At 41.2% G+C, this 17,456-nt stretch overlaps 1 protein-coding gene across 12 annotated transcripts in view; it reads left to right on the top strand.

Annotated features, from left to right (window-relative positions):
- The window catches only part of UNC5D (unc-5 netrin receptor D), a 568,239-nt gene that overhangs the window by 343,520 nt on the left and 207,263 nt on the right, over positions 1 to 17,456 (top strand). For all 12 annotated transcript variants that reach the window (XM_086703728.1, XM_086703727.1, XM_086703726.1 and 9 more), the window contains one exon: positions 13,141 to 13,244. In XM_086703728.1, coding sequence (XP_086559854.1) covers positions 13,141 to 13,244 — 104 coding nt within the window. The remainder of the gene's footprint in view (positions 1 to 13,140; positions 13,245 to 17,456) is intronic.

Genomic DNA, 17,456 nt, shown 5'->3' with positions numbered 1-17,456 from the left:
AGAGTTGGTAGCTGACTTCTCAGGCCATAAGCATCTAGGGCTGGAGGACTGAGGCAGAACCAAATGGGGGCACCGGGCCTTGACTTTCATTTTGCTGGCATCCATCTGTTCTGCACTTGGACCAGCTTTTTTATTCCAACAAATGATCTGTATTTGGCTAAGTTACAAATTCCTTTTATGTGTGACAAACAGGATTTGCTGTTCCTTCAGAAAAGTATGGGTGGGAAAGATTGAGAGCTGATTTGCATACTGGTGTTGCTGGACACTAATGGGACATCGTACTGTCCTCCTGAAATCTTACCAAATGACTAGGACTATGACTATTAAAAAATGGCTATGATTTTTCACTGCCTGATTTGGTTTGAATGAGTAAATTATTTTTATTTCATTGCATTAACTGCCAGAACATTGAATGAGCCGATAACTCCCTGGTGTTGCTGAGCCGCAAAGAACTATTATTCGGAATTGAATTTTTATTGATTTTCTTGTGCTACAATGACTTTTCTAACATAGTAGCATGAAAGGAAAATGAGAAAAAGGCCAAGTAGGGCATAGGGTGAGGAAGGGGAGGCTGCCACTTCCCGTGGCCTCACCCCGATGGACTACTTATTGGCAGGCACCGCTGACTCGGGGTGATCTTGTTGCCGATGAGATGATTTACAGGTTAGCCAAGCACCTGGCGTCATCACCTTGCCCTCCTCTTCCCTTCTGCTGTCTTTGTTTCCAGTCACTTTGGGCCTTGTTGGCATTCTGCTGTAGACACGAACAGGGCAGTGGGGTGAAGGAGGAGCAGAAGTAGAGAGGGTAATGTTCCACACCGGTCAGTGCTGATGTTTGTTAGCACCTTAACGCGTGCACACATGGGCGCACACATGGGCAGCATGAGTCAGTGTTACTTTAGCATCATTATAGTACCTTCATCTCTTCGTGGTTTTGCTTTTTCTAGTTATCTTGACTCCTGGAGACCTAGTTGTATATTAAGTTTATAATAGTCATTCACGTGAGTTGAAATGGAAATGCGTTCACTCATTCAACAAATATTTATTGATGGCTCCTGTGTAGTCCAGACACTAGAGGCAAGGCGGTGAGCAAAACAAATGAAAAATGTTGTCCTTGTGCACAGATTCCTATGAGTAAAATTAATATTTTAGAATTCACAAAAGATTGAAAAATAACAGTCCTTTTGGCCTCCTTTAAAAAAAAAAGTTTATTTTGAGGCTTATTTTGAGAGAGACAGAGTGCAAGTGGGGGAGGGGCACAGAGAGAGAGGGAGAGGGAGAATCCTGAGCTGATTCTGCACTGCCAGAGCAGAGTCTGATGCGGGGCTCGAACCCACAAAGCCATGAGATCATGACCTGAGTTGAAACCAAGAGTCGGTTGCTTAACCGACTAAGCCACCCAGGTGCCCCACTTCCTTCTTTAACAGACATGATAGGAGTGAAACTTGCTACAATAAATGGAAAGAAAATGGACTTCTTCCCTGATCTAGTTTAGAGAATCTTGACAACTCCTAGGAAAGAGTGGCTTTTTTTGGACATTGTTTTTTCTGGCTATAAAAATAATCCATGCTCATTATGGAAAGTTTAGAAAATGCAGAAACAAATGAAGTAGAGAATTAGTATACCCATATTCACCCAGTAGCAAGTCTTTGAAATGTTGAGTTTCTCCTCTGTAGGGCTTTTCCTATAGCATATATAGTAATCCCACACCAGTTGCTATTTTAGAATTTTAAAACCTTCAGTCTTGATGTGTATGTATGCAGTTTGGTTCAGTTCCCTTATACAAAGTAATGTGAAAATTATTATTTCTCTTCTTCCCAGAGACCCATGTGAGCATGATTGTAAGTGAGATCAGAAGGTGGAAATCTATTTATATTCCACCCTCTCAATATATATGAATAGAAGACCAAGTCTAATAAAAGAGTGTCCTTATGTGATGTGATAACTTCTGGAAAGAGAGGTAGCTAGGCAGGCATTTTGCAAGAGATTTGCAAGAAAGAAACAAGAGCATATGTATGCAAGAAGAATGTTCTAAGCCAGCAAAGCCCGATTGGAATAGTAAAAGTGGTACAGTGTGTATTATGTAGGCTGTGTGAGGTTCTACCTCTGTTTAGACCTATAACTTTTCTGAGGAACTTTCCTGGAATCACTCGATTAAGTTGGGTCCCACTGTGATAGATTTTTACTGAACTTACTACTTCTCTATCTCGTCACTCATGAATACACATTTTTAATGTTTGTTTATTCATTTGGAGAGAGAGCGCACAAGCACGGGAGGGGCAGAGAGAGAGGGAGAGAGAAAGATTCGAAGGAGGCTCCACGCTGCTGGCAGAGAGCCTGGCGTGGAGCTCAAACTCAGGAATGGTGAGGTCATGACCTGAGCCAAAATCAAGAGTCGGATGCTCAACCGATTTAGCCATCCAGGCGCCCCCATTAATCTTAATCTCTTGTTTAATGTCTGTTCTTCCTGTTAGCATGTATGCTGTGGGAGTATTGGGATGGTCTGTGTGAGGTTGACTAATGCACTCCACTGCCCATGGTCAACAGCATGAGTGAATGAAGGAAGCTGTTGCAAATAAACTGAAAACCTGAAGGCAAAGTAGGAGAAGGCCTGCCGACCAAAGCAGGTTTTTAATGCAGATGTACCTACTTTTATTTGGAAGTAGATGCATTCTATAAAAAATGTATTACATTTTGAGGAGGCCAGTTCTCACATATTAGAAAATATATATAAACGATAGACACCATTCGCTCCATGCTCTTTTATGTAGCAATTTATTCAAACATTTACTTGCAATGTAAATATTCTTTGAGCTTTGTAACGTCTGTGTAGTATTCCATTATAGGAACGCACCAAAAGATATTAGCCATTCTTGTGTTATTGGATATTTAGATTGTTAGCAACTGTTCAGCATTATAAGTGGAGAATTGAGCAATGTCACCCTTCCACATTTTTCTAGGTAGCTGTGTAATCGTGTTTTTAGAAAATTTTAGAAATAGGTTGCTTGAATTATATAAATGAATCCTTTTAAATAATAACTTTATTGAGATATAATCCATAATACCCTGCAGCCAATGCATGTAAAGTATACAATTTAATAGGTCTTTTAAAATTTTATTTATTCGGGGCGCCTGGGTGGCGCAGTCGGTTAAGCGTCCGACTTCAGCCAGGTCACGATCTCGCGGTCCGTGAGTTCAAGCCCCGCGTCAGGCTCTGGGCTGATGGCTCAGAGCCTGGAGCCTGTTTCCGATTCTGTGTCTCTCTCTCTCTCTGCCCCTCCCCCGTTCATGCTCTGTCTCTCTCTGTCCCAAAAAAATAAATAAACGTTGAAAAAAAAATTTTTTTAATTTTATTCATTCATTCATTCATTCATTCATTCATTCATAGAGATAGGGAGCATAAGCAGGGGGAGAGGGGCAGAGTGAGTGAGAGAGCGAATCTTAAGCAGGTTCCATGCTCAGCGTGGAGCCCAACGCAGGGCTTGATTCCACCACCGTGGGATCGTGACTTGAGCCGAAATCAATATTCAGATGCTCAACCGAGTCACACAGGCGCCCCTACAATTTGCTAGTTTTTGGTACATTCTCAGAGTTGTGCAACCATGTTCAGAGTCTATTTTAGAACACTTCTGTCATGCCGAAAAGTAAAACCGTTCCCATTAGCCGTAACATTCCCCTCGCCCCTTGCCCTGACACCTGCAGTGCTTGGCCATCATGAATCTTTCTGGCTGTATGGATTTGCCTCTTCAGGACATTTCATATACGTGGGATCATACAATATGTAGTCTTTTGTGTCTGGCCTCTTTTACTGAGCATATTCCTTTCAAAATTCATCTGTTGCAGAAAGTACTCCAGTATTTTATTTCTTTGTATTGTCAAATAATATCCCACGGTATGGGATTATTGTCAAATAATATCCCACATGTTGTGCATTTATTCATTAGAAAGTGAACATATAAATGAACTGTTAAAGTAATTTTGACACATCCTCTAGCTTGCCCTTCATGTTGACCCGTTTTCACACTACCTAGCAGTGTTTAAGACTATCTAGTTTTCCGGGGCGCCTGGGTGGCGCAGTTGGTTAAGCGTCCGACTTCAGCCAGGTCACGTTCTCGCGGTCCGTGAGTTCGAGCCCCGCGTCAGGCTCTGGGCTGATGGCTCGGAGCCTGGAGCCTGTTTCCGATTCTGTGTCTCCCTCTCTCTCTACCCCTCCCCTGTTCATGCTCTGTCTCTCTCTGTCCCAAAAATAAATAAAAACGTTGAAAAAAAAATTAAAAAAAAAAAAAAAGACTATCTAGTTTTCCATCCTCTTTCCAACACTGGGAATTAGTACTTAAAGAAACTAATAAAACCAAGCCTCTTTGGAAAAGTAAAGAGACATATTGATGCTTTTTAAATGGGCATTTCTTTCATGATTAGGGATATTGGCCTTATGATTATCTCTATTAGTTGTTCCTCTCTTACGAATGTTGCCTGAATGCCCCTTTGCCATTTTGTTTTAGCGTATTTATCTTTTTTGTTTGTTGTAATAGTGCCGTTTGTGTATTAAGGCTGTCCAGCCTCTGCCTATAATGTTGCTTGTAATGTTTGAGATTGAGGTCATTTTTTTTCCTTCCAGGATTTTATTTAAATTCAAGTTTGTTAGCATATAGTGTAGTATTGGTTTTAGGAGTAGAATTTGGTGATTCATCATTTCCATATAACACCCCGTGTTCATCACAACAAGTGCCCTCCTTAATGCCCATCACTCATTTAGCCCCATTCCCTGCCCCCCTCCCCTCCAGCAACCCTCAGTTTGTTCTCTGTGGTTAATAGTCTCTTATGGTTTGCCTCCCTCTCTGTTTTTATCTTATTTGATTTTCCTTTCCTTCTCCTATGTTCATCTGTTTTGTTTCTTAAATTCCATATGAGTGAAATCGTGTGATATTTGTGTGTCTCTGTTACTTCACGTAGCATGATACCGTCTATCCATCCACATCTTTGCAGATGGAAAGATTTCATTCTTTTTGATGGCTGAGTAATATTCAATTGTGTGTGTCTGTGTGTGTGTGCATATGTATGTATACATACCACACCTTCTTTGTCCATTCGTCAGTTGATGGACATTTGGGTTCTTTCCATTATTTGGCTATGTTGATAGGGCTGCTATAAACTTTGGGGTGCACGTGCCCCTTCAAGATTGAAACAGTTTTTAGTTTGACATGTCTACCAAACATTATCTACCAATCATTTCCTTAAGGATTCTTCTTTTAATTTTCTTTAGAAGGGCTTTCCCTATCCTAAGATCCAAATAAGTATCTTGTGACTGCTATGGTTTTATCATATATTAATTTATACTTTTCATTTGAGAGTCTTTGAAAAATTTTCCAGTTTATAATTAATATGTATATCTGATTTATGAAAAAGCCTTCTCCTTTTAATCATTGCAGCCTTATAATAGGATTTAGTAATTGTGACCTTTATTAAGCTGTGTTATGTACCCAGTGCTCTTAAGACGATTTTACACGTATTAGCATTTAATGCCCACAAAAACTATATGTGATGAAAATTATTATCCGCATTTGGCAGATGAGGAACCTGAGGCAAAGAGAGATAAAAATACTTACCAAATCAAGGTTCTAGTAGGTGGCAGACCCAGAATTCAAATGGATGCTCAGTCTCCAGCCCCACCTTCTTCAAAAGTGTGCAGTCTTACTAGTCGAGTTCTAGAACAAATGACCTAGGAGTTTAAATCCTTATCATTACTTAACGTGCATGCTTATGAGGTGTTATGCATTTCTTTTTCCAGAGTTTTTGGATAATTACACGAATATTCCTTGCTATATCATAAAAAAAATAGATTTGAACATTTTCAAGTGTGTTTTATTGCCCACTGCCAAATGTTTTGAAACCACAACTTCCAAATACTTACTAATTCATTACTTTGAGCCTCGTTTTTAAAAAAGGTAATTGTTTTTTCAGGAAGGGGTGCAGCTGATTAAAATCTCTCTTGTCTCTGCCGTGTCTGAGACTATTGTTGTTAGTTTGCTCATGTATAATAACTTGTTTGGGAAGAAAAAATTGGTACCTGTGCTCTCTTGTTTTTTCTTTTCCTCAAAAATAAAAACATAGGGGTGCCTGGGTGGCTCAGTTGGTTAAGCACCTGACCTCGGCTCAGGTCATGATCTCATGGTTTGTGGGTTTGAGCCCCACATCGGGCTCTGTGGTGACAGCTCAGAGCCTGGATCCTGCTTCAGATTCTGTGTCTCCCTCTTTCTCTACCCCTCTCCGACTCATGCTCTCTCTCTCTCTCTCAAAAATAAATAATAAAAATTAAAAAAAATAAATAGGTATGATTAATTATACCCTGGTATATGCTAATATAGGAAAAAGTTCTAATTCTAGCCTGATTTTTGTTTCATTGTCAATCACTTCTTTTTAAAAAAAAATATTTATGTAGCTTTATTGAGATATACCTAACCAATAACCTTGTGTAACTTACAATTTGCCATGATTTGGTATCCGTTTTTGTTGTGGAATGATTATCACAGTAAGGTTAGTCAACACATCCATCACCTCACATAGCTACATTTTTTTCTTCTTTTTTTTTAATTTGCTCTCTCAGTAACTTTTAGGTAAACGGCACAATATTGTCAACTATATTCACCATGCTGTATGTTAGGTCCACGGAACTTACTCATGTTTTCACTGGAAGTTGTACCCTTTGACCTCCATCCTTTCCCTCACTTGCCAGCTCCTGGCCACCACTAGTCTTCTTCTCGTTTGTAAGTTCAGCTTTTTTGTATTCTATATATAAGTGAGATCATACAGTATTCGTCTGACTTACTTCATTTAGCATAATGCCCTCAAAGTCCCATCTGTGTTGTCTCAAATGGCAGGATTTGGTTCTTTATTTTTATTTTATTTTTTAAATGTTTCTTTATTTTGAGAGAGAGAGGGAGAAAGAGAGCATGAGCAGGGGAGGGGCAGAGAGAGGGAGAGAGAGAGAGACAATCCCCAGCAGGCTCCATGCTGTGAGCACAGAGCCCAATGCAGGGCTTGATCTCATGGTTGATGAGAACTTGAGCTGAACCAAAATCAAGAGTCAGATGCTTAACTGACTGAGCTACCTGGGTGCCCCTGTTTTTTTGTTTTTGTTTTTTAAGCCGAATAACACTCCATTTTGTGTGTGTGTATGTGTGCACATACACGTCTATATAAACACACATGCACACACACACACACCCCACTCCATCCATTCATGCGTTGATGTACACTTAGGTTGTTTTCATGTTTTTCTGAATAATGTTGCAGTGAGCATAAGATATAGACATCTTTTCGAGATGGTGATTTTATTTCTTTTGGAATGGGTTTGCTGCATCTTATGGTCGTTCTGTATTTAATCTGGGGTGGGGGGAGGAGTCTTCATATTGTTTTTCATAGTGGCTCCTCCAATTTACTGCCCCTCCATCAGTGCACAATGCTTCCCTTTTCTCCACATTGTCATCCACATTTATCTCTTGTCTTTTTGATGATAGCAATTCTAACACGAGCAAGGTGGTATCTCACTGTGGGTTGGATTTGCATTTATCTGATGATTAATGATGTTGAGCACCTTTTCAAGTACATGGTGGACATTTGTGTGTTGTCTTTGGAATAACGTTTATCTGGGTCCTTTCCCCATTTTTTTTAATGGATTGTTTGTTCTTTTGCTGTTGAGTTGAATGAATTCTTTGGATATTTTGAAGATTAGCCCCTTATTAGAAATATGGTTTGCAAATATTTCCTCCCATTCCATAAGTTGCCTTTCACTTTGTTGATCATTTCTTCTGCTGCACAAGAACTTTTTGACATAGTCCTAATTGTTTATTTTTGCTTTTGTTACTTGTGTTTTTTGTTGTCATGTCCAAAAAGTTGTTGTCAAGGCCACTGTCAATAAGCTTTTTCCCTAGAGTTTCTTTTAGTCGTTTTATGGTTTCAGGTCATACAATTAGGTCTTTAATACATTTTGAGTTAATTTTTGTGTTACAAGTTAGGGGTCCAATTTAATTATTTTGCATGTGGTTATCCAGTTTTCCCACCACCATTTATTGAAGAGATACCCTTTCCTCATTTAGAATAATCGTATCCCTGTCAAATATTAGATATCTGTATATGTGAGGTTTTATTTCTGGGGTCTCCATTCTGCCCCACTGATCCATGTGTCTGTTTCTATGCTGATACTGTATTGTTTTGGTTACTGTAGCTGTGTAGTGTAGTTTGAAATCAGGAAGTATGATGCCTCTAGCTTTGTTCTTTTTTTTTTTTTATTATTATTTCAAGATTGCTTTGGGCCTTCAATGTCTTTTGTGGTTCCCTGTGAATTATAGGATTGTGTTTTCTATTTCATTAAATAATGCCACTGGAATTTGTATAGAGATTGCATTGAATCCATTGATGACTTTGGATAGTATAGAAATTTTTAAAAAAAAATTTTTTTTTTTCAACGTTTATTTATTTTTTGGGACAGAGAGAGACAGAGCATGAACGGGGGAGGGGCAGAGAGAGAGGGAGACACAGAATCGGAAACAGGCTCCAGGCTCTGAGCCATCAGCCCAGAGCCTGACGCGGGGCTCGAACTCACGGACCGTGAGATCGTGACCTGGCTGAAGTCGGACGCTTAACCGACTGCGCCACCCAGGCGCCCCTAGATAGTATAGAAATTTTAACAATATTAATTATTCTAGTCCATGAAATTGTTAGTTACATCAGTTTGTTTACTCCTGAGATACTTATAAAATTATTATGTTTCTAATTTTCTTAATTTTGTTAAAATTCAAAATTTTTAACTATGACATATTTAGGATCTTTTTTTTTCTTTCTAATACTATTTTGCCTTGTATCCAGTGAGCTCTTTTACAAACTCAAGTCCTTTTTCACCTCAGAGAAGAATTATTATCATTCTTTTTTTTTTTTTTTCGTTTATTTATTTTTGGGACAGAGAGAGACAGAGCATGAACGGGGAAGGGGCAGAGAGAGAGGGAGACACAGAATCGGAAACAGGCTCCAGGCTCTGAGCCATCAGCCCAGAGCCCGACGCGGGGCTCGAACTCACGGACCGCGAGATCGTGACCTGGCTGAAGTCGGACGCCCAACCGACTGCGCCACCCAGGCGCCCCAAGAATTATTATCATTCTTAAATAGGTTATCATTTATTTTCTTTCAGCTTGTTTCTTTCTAAAATTCCTATTCTATTTAATACTACATTTCTCTATCTCAACATTATCTTTTGTTATTTATTTTGTTCTTTTGCTGGAAAATTTATTATCATTTTATAATTTTCCTCTTAGCACATGCATGCAACATATATTTGTTAAGGACATGCTCTGTATCGGGTGTTCAGTAACCCTGAGAGTATGAGGGCAACCATCTCAGATATAAAGCCCCCCTTTATAGAAATGAGGAAAACAGTGAGGAGTAAGAAATTTTAAGAGCCCTACTAGAGGCAGCCTCATAAACTGGGTTTTGTTGGTTTCATAGCTGTTGTCTCTTGCCTCTAAGACCACTGGCATATAGTTTGTAAAGCTGGAGCAGGTACCTCTTTGCCAGATCCTGGCTCCCTGTAAGGCTCCACCAGTAGGGGGCGGGGGAGGAGACTAAACAGTAGAAGAGGGAGGAAGTCTACTTGTTAATTTTCTGTCCCTGTCAGCATCACCCTAGTAGAGTTTCTTAATCCTGGAAGTGGCAGTTGCTTCTTGTTTCCAGCTCATTATTTTGTTTCAAGTACTAACAGAACCAGCTTTGTTAGGACCCACAGAGGTTCCAGCACCAGATTGATGGACAGTCTTTCTTCAGAGGTCTTGTTCTTGATTTCTTAAATCCCTCTTCCACGTTCCTGAGGTGCCAGCACCCATGCCCAGTGCTTCACAGCTCTGTAACCCCAACCTCTTCTTTTGGCCCCCTCCAACCTCTCTGCTTTTTTCCTTTTCCTGCCTGGATCCTGACTGGATCCTCACTAGTTTAGTTTTCTGCAATATTCAGGATGCTGTTTACGGTCTCCATGGTATGTATCTTTCTAATTCAGCACTTATGTTGTTTTTTTTCTTCCCCCTGCATAGTGGCAGTTTTCTTGATCTCAGATGTTATCCTATTTATAACTCCCTACTCTAGATTCTCAGTTGCTATTTCGTTTTGACTTTAAAAAGCTCAAATTAGAAGTTCTATAAAAATGTCTCTTGTTTCTTGTCTTAGAGGAAGCCATTGAATCTCATTTCTATGGTTTGCCTCCTTTATTTGTAGAATTCTTTTTATATGGCTGGGGATATTTTCTCTACTACTGGAAGTTGCATGGGTTCCTATCTAAATCTTTCAAGCCTCAGAACTAACATAGGTGATCAAAGTATGTAACTTTGCCAATTAAGAAACTAATCATGTTAGATGACCTGTGGTGGGAATCAGAGGTAGATCTGGAAGCATGTACCTCTGTGTCTAAGGGTTTATTTCCATGATTTTTAGTATATTTCATAGCCAGCTGGAATTTGGTCTGTTTTCTCTCCTTAGGAGTCAGAAATACCAAAGTTCTACCATTAGCCTCAGGTATGGGGCAGGACTCGGTGATGCTTGTGTTTCTTACTTGGTGTGGTATCTGGTGTGTGGCTGGCTGCTCGTTATGAGCTGGATCCTGATACATGACATCATACTTTTCCCCTGACCCCCTACTCCATCGCTGATTTGCCTGTCATCTTTGTCTCTCCTTACTGAGGAGTATTAATATGATTCTGGCCGGAACCCTGCCAGTGATTCCCAATGTCACTTGGGGAGAAGCAAGAGGTTGGGTAGGTCCCTCCTGTAGTTTGATTCTGGCTGGATGAGACCCACTAGGTGTTTCTTCTTTATAGACATTACCCTTTCCTACATCCCAGTGGGAATGCAGGGCTTCCTTTTTTAGCTGCATGTTTTCCTATTTTATGGAGCTGTTGGGAATGGGGAAGTATATTGGATGTTTTCATCCCAACTTTCCTTTCACCTGCCAGCGTATTAGAGTAGTGGAGTGAGGAGCTAACCATAAACTATGCATTTGGTTACCATTTCCATTTCTCCTGAGCAAAGAAAGGAAATAGAGCTGGTAGACAAAACAGAAAGTCCCACTCTCTGTTTTCTGTGCTTCATCTGGTTGAATACAGATTATGTGGTGTTGTCAAAGCAGCAACCATTATTCAGCAGCACCAAGGGAGGCTTCCTTTGGAAAACAAAGCAATCAAGAAAAACAAAATGGCAAACAAACCAAACAAAAATAGCCACAAAAACTCAACCCTTTTCTTTAGCAAACTGAGTGTTCACAAAACTCCTGTTGAAGTCATGCTCACACTCTGTGCTACACTGGTTTCAGTCCAGTCCTGATGAGTGAATGAATCAGAAGGAGGAAGGATTTTTGACTCACAGCTCCCCTGGGGGAAAGCAAAGGAAACTTTGTAGTCAAATGGTGCAGGAAACTGGAGATTTTTCACTCTAGGGTTTATTCACAGTTCTTCCCTCATGGTTTTATCAGCAGTCAGGTGACCCTTATCACACTTGCAGTCAGAAATTCTGAATCAGACTCTTAAATACAGTAAACAAATTGAGGGTGAATTAAAAAAAAAAAAAAAGAAAAATAAAAAAAAAATTCTGAATCATAAGTGCTATGGCAGTTTATGGATCTGGAATAAAAGGAATCTGGCTTCATGATTTGGGGAGCAGGAGAGAAATGAGAGGAAGGATGTGCCCCCTGCCTGCAATGCAAGTCCTTTTAAGATCTGTTGCCTCGTATATACTCATGAAGATCCCTGAATATATAGCACTACTGACAAAAGGCGTCAGTTGCCTCTGGGAGGGAAAACATTAAGACTAGAATTGGGAAGAAAGTGAATACATGGATGGTTCTGCTTGTTATTCATCCAGTGTTTCTGACTTGCTAAAAGCAAGTTTAATGTATTTATACAATTTGTAAAGATGTAACTGATTCTGGAGCTCTGCTCTTTACAGGGAACATATTTCATGTTAGTGTAAGCACTAAAGAAAATTAAATCAATAAATCCACAGCCTGTAATTTGAGATACTCAATTGAAGAAAAATACATTGTCTGGGAGGGAGGGGGAACCGTTCACATCGAGAAAGACTTGTAAAAGCCGCCTTTGTTTTACTAGTGCAGGATTTCAGGTGATGGCAAGAGTTAAGCCTGTGCTGTAAAATCATCAGTGCTTTGTGACACCTCGCAACAAGCGGAGGCCCGCTCACACTTTGGTTCTTGAAGCAAGCGCTCAACTGGAAAGCCACTCAAGCCATGCTTTCTCTCTGAACTCTCTGGGTCCTTCTCCCTAAGAAAGTTTTTGCTGGCTATAGCAGGCAGAGACCGGATGTCAGGAAGCTCTGTGCAGTTTTTCCCCTCGCTGGCATCGATGTTCTCCATGACCACTGGCAAGCCAGTTAACCTCCCCGGGCATCACCCTTCCATGTGTAAAAGGTTAATAGTGCAGCTTGTTTGCAAAGTGCCTTGAGCCTTCCATGAAGGGCACTACACAGATACGCAGCATTGCTGTTTGACTGGAGGGCGTTGTATTTTTTAATTATATGTTTGGTTGGATGGGTTATAGATTTCGTGGTGGTTGAATGTTGCCCCATTCTCCCTGGTTACACATAAAGACTAATAGGTAATCTCACTCTATTACCATCTTCTAGAGCCCCCTAGAGGGTTAAGGAAAAGGCAGAGGTTACAGATTAATAATGCATTCTTTAGTTAATAAAAAAAAAAAATCATGTGCATCTCAACTGCACAATTATGGCTGTGGATGGCAACTTATTAGGTCAAGTGTGTCATCAGATGCTAAGCAGATTATGTTGGCAAAGACTCAGGAAATTAGTTGTTTTTTGTTTGTTTTCTCTCTGCGCCCCCAGTAAACCTTTCCTCCTTCACAGCAGCATGGAGCATAGGAAGTTCTGTTATGGTTTATTTCAAATATTTGGGAAAACGATTTTCTTATGTCTGGAACTCCTAAAAACAGTGACTCTTCTGTGTCAACCCAGTTTGCGACATTAAGCTCACTATTTTATTGTATTTGGACCACATGTGAAGAATATTGGCCCTAGAGCAAATTGTCCTATACCTCACACTTTTGTTGTTGTTGTTGTTTGTTTGTTTGTTTTGCAGATTTAAGGAAAAACTTCGAACAAGATCCACAAGGAAGGGAGGTACCCATTGAAGGCATGATAGTGCTGCATTGCCGGCCACCCGAGGGAGTCCCTGCTGCTGAGGTAAGACACCAGCCCTGGTCCCAGGAGGGAGAGCAGAGTCCTATGTGGTCATAAGTGAAGTGAAAGAGTCTGTGTCCGGCATTCTTGCTCTCTGGAACCAGTTGCTAAAGGTGAAGATAACTGCGAAGGAAGTAAGTTGGAAGAGGAGGTTGTCTCTCGCCTACTTTGTTGTTGACACAAAGCTCTTGTGAGGTAGCCTGAGTAGGATATTGGTCTGTGTTCTTGATTTCGGTGACCTCGGATCTCACAGGTGGCATCCTCTGTGTCCTCAGTCAGTCGCCTGGGACACTCTGACATGCACCTTGGGTCATGGCTCAACCTGTCACATGAAAAAGTGCCCAGGGAAGGACATGACCCTAGTGCCACAAGTTTCACTAATGTTTGTACTCAGTCTCTGTTTACTTACGGAACAAACATCCACTGAGCGTTTATTATGCTGTAGGCACTGTGCTGGGCATGGGGAATATAAAAAGTGATGAAGTCACAGGTCTCCTTCACAGTAGGAGTCTAGAATCCAGAGTCACTCTTGGTTTTTGTCCTTGCATGTTTTCTAGGACTTCTCCTATACTGTTAGAATCTAATTGTCAATGATGACACATTGTGGTCATGGCAAAGGCTTCCTAAACCTTTCTGGCCCTCTTAAAAGATGTTCTCATAGATGAGTAATACAGTCATGAAGGTAATACTGAGGGTGAAGGGGGGAAGTACAAGGAAGGCTTAATAGAATGATAAGTTTATAAATGAAGGCCCGAGTTGAGCAGTAGATAGTGCAGTCGTGGATCTTCTGTGGGAAGCTAGGAAAATGTCTTTAGAGCTGTGGTTTGCTTATTCACTGAGAGGTAGAGATTTAACAAAAAAGAAGAAGAAGCCTTTACCTCACATTTTCGCTAAAATTGCTGTGGGATTTTGTAATTGGAAGGACAAAGGAATCGAGAAAATAAAAGGGAGCGGAAAAACACACACACTTGCATGTTTAGACAGAAAGCATGCTTGGTGGGCACTATTGAAAGCTCAAGTGGTTCACAGAAATGAAGCAAACGGACTTGAAAATTAAAGTGAACATTCCATGCATGATAGGAAATGATTAGAAAGGAAAATGCTTATTTTTAGATTGTTATTTAATGTGAAACAGGAAGGTTTTTGGTTCTTCTCTTGCTACCTTTCCGTGTCTTGCAGAGTGTGCTGTGGTTTCCAGAGCAGGGTGAGAGGCCGCAGGGCGTTCAGTGCACAGGGGAACACATCACTCTCATTCAGGACACCCTACTGCTCCCAGGAGTCTACGTGGGCGTCAGCAGTTTGCTATAAGCACCACCTACCTCTCAAAATCCTGATTTACAAATGTCCATGTGGGGGGCGCCTGGGTGGCTCAGTCAGTTAAGTCAGTCAACTCGGGTCATGATCTCAAGGTTTGCGAGTTTGAGCCCCATGTCAGTCTCTGTGCTAACAGCTGGGAGCCTGGAGCCTGCTTGGATTCTCTCTGCACCTCCCCTGTTCTTACCCTCCCCTTCCTCTCAAAAATAAATAAACCTTAAAAACAAACAAACAAACAGCCAACCAGCCAAACAAAAAAAACCAAATGTCTGTGTGGACAGGAAATCTTGGGGGGGGGGGGAGGGGTGATCCCTGTTCAACTCCCTACACCTTCCTATTCTCCCTTTGACAACAAATGACACTTTATTTTAATCATGTTTATGTTATTAGGAATAAATCTTAGAGCCAGGCTGGCTGATATTAAATGAGGGCCATCCCAAGGAGTAGCCAGGGCTACAGGATGGTTGAAAACAGACATTCTGAGCTGAGAATGAGGGAGAGCTGTGTTTTCTACATTTTGTGTTATAGGATGGATCTGGAGAGTGTTTCGGCTACATTGTGGGTTAATGGGCTATTATGGAGCCCTGACAAGCATTTATAGCATCATCTTAATGCAAGAAAGCATCTCAAATCCAAACACCAGGGTTTCCTTGGAATTTATGTGTTGGTTACTACCTATATCTGCATACCAGTATTTACAGCTCTCTTAGTGTGTGCAATAGCTTACATGGTTGGTATTACCATTGACATCTGTGTTTTTGCTGATGGGCGGGCACAGAAGAAATCAAAAAGGGTAGAGAAGGAAAGGGAAAATGTACATACCCTTCCCCGGTCAGGGTCTCCCATGATGAAGATGTCTGCAGTGCCCGTCATGTGGTCTCCAGGTCTGCAAGAGTGCACCACTGTGCTTTCTGACTTCACAGTCAAGTGAGGATCCTGTAGTTAGCTAACGACTCTCCAGGGTGGCAGTGATAGGAACTGTTTGGAAATTGATCAGTGATGTAATTGTCACTGTGAGGCACTTTCCATTATCTTCTTTGCATGGGAATGTTCCTCCCTCTCCACCACGTGGTTCCCTTGCTGCCCACCTCCTGTGGGGCCATGGGGTCATCACTGGAAGGGGTTGTGGCTAGCAGGGCCACTGGTATCTCAGCGGATTTTGCCCTGCAGTGGCCTAGGAGGTCTCCTCCTTGACACATCGAGAGGCGTCTTGGGGGCAGGTCCAAGTCGTGTTTTCCTAAGACATGTACAATTGTCTTCTCTCTGTAAGGTAGAACTTCCCTGGCAACTAATTCATCTGTTGACCACAGAAGGTGGTTTGTGTAAGCTCAGGAAGAGCTACCCTTTATAGAATGTCCCCATGTGCCAGGTACTGTGTTAAGTGCCTTCACTGTTGTTTCTCTTGTTTTTATGTTTATTTATTTATTTTTGAGAGAGAAAGAGAGGCAGAGAGAGACGGAGACCGAGAATCCAAGCAGGCTCCACACTGTCAGCGAGGAGCCCGACATGGAGCTCGAACTCCTGAACTGTGAGGTCATGACCTGAGCCGAAATCGAGAGTTGGACACTTAATAGACTGAGCCACCCAGGACTCCCTTCTCTATGTCATTTCACTTGATTTGCAAGTGAGATGGTAGAAAGTTAGAGGTATTTTCATGTCCATCTTATAGGAACTTGTCCAAGCTCGTGGATCACTAGAAAGTTATTCTAACGTTAAAGCTCAGATCATTTTTTCTTCTCTAATATTTTTTTTTGTTTTTAATGAGACTCTGGGTTCATTTAGTTTTCCCCAAGCTTTTTGAAGCTTGAGAGCCCAGAGGCCAGTGGTAACATATCTGTTTGCTATGCTCCAGACCTTCCACCATTAGAAATAGAGATTAAAATTTCTTCTAGCTAATATGCCAATCCTAAACCTTCTGTAAATTCTTTGTTCTTTTGTTTCAAATAAGTAATCTGCTGGCAAAACGACGAATAGAGCAGTGATAAAAATAGAGGTGTTGGGAGCTCAGGAGGATGAGGAGCCTGGAGTGGGTCATGTCTAGAACCTCTGTGCTCCCAAGGGCCAGGAGCCTGGGTTTGATGCTGTCCTAGGTGATAGGAAGGTACAGGATTTCCAGAGTTACAAGAAGGAGGCCATGGAGAAGAAAAGGAGACATATGAAAGGGGAGACAAGAGACCCCAGGGTGATCTCTACCCTTACTACAATTTTTCCTACATCTGGCTGTAGCCATGACAGAGCTCATTGTCATGAAGGGTCAAACACTGACTAGCACTTCCCAATGCTGTGACTGATAACAATTTACTAGCCACCCTGAACCTCCGATTCCTCATCTGGAAATAGGAACGATATTTTCCTTGTAGGATTGCTGGGAGACAAAGAAGGGTTGGTGGGGAAACAAGAACATTCAAAACAGTCTTTAGTATCAAATAGTAGAGATTATTGTGGTTTATCTTCTTCCTTTTTAGCCTAGTCTTTCATAAAGCTTCACAAACCTTTAATTCTCAGCAAAGATGGAGGGCAGCCTGGTGGTCGGAGAACCAGATTAAAACAGAGACTCTTGTGATATCTGATGCATTTTCAACCCTATGAAAAAACAGTGTGCTTCTCAGACCATCCCTCCTCACCCCAGACTTTGCGTGAGCTCTGCCTCTCCAGCCTGGGCCCCCTGTTCTTCCTTCACAAGCTCATCCAAGGACAAAGACCCTTATCAAAAGCTCTCTGCTTCCCTCTCTTTTAATCTATCACAGGGAAGAAATAAATGGTTATTGACAGAAGCTGGTGAGTATCTGTGTTTCTGTACCTTGCTTACCCCATTGAAGAGTCTTATGAATGGTAGTCGCAGGAGTAGTAAATACACTTTCTCAAAAGTAGCATATGAATTTGAAGATTCTTACCAGACTC

This window comes from Puma concolor, chromosome B1, assembly GCF_028749965.1.
Source record: "Puma concolor isolate L17-30 chromosome B1, mPumCon1.1.hap2, whole genome shotgun sequence".
Taxonomy (NCBI): domain Eukaryota; kingdom Metazoa; phylum Chordata; class Mammalia; order Carnivora; family Felidae; genus Puma; species Puma concolor.
This window is presented reverse-complemented; position numbering and strand designations above follow the sequence as displayed.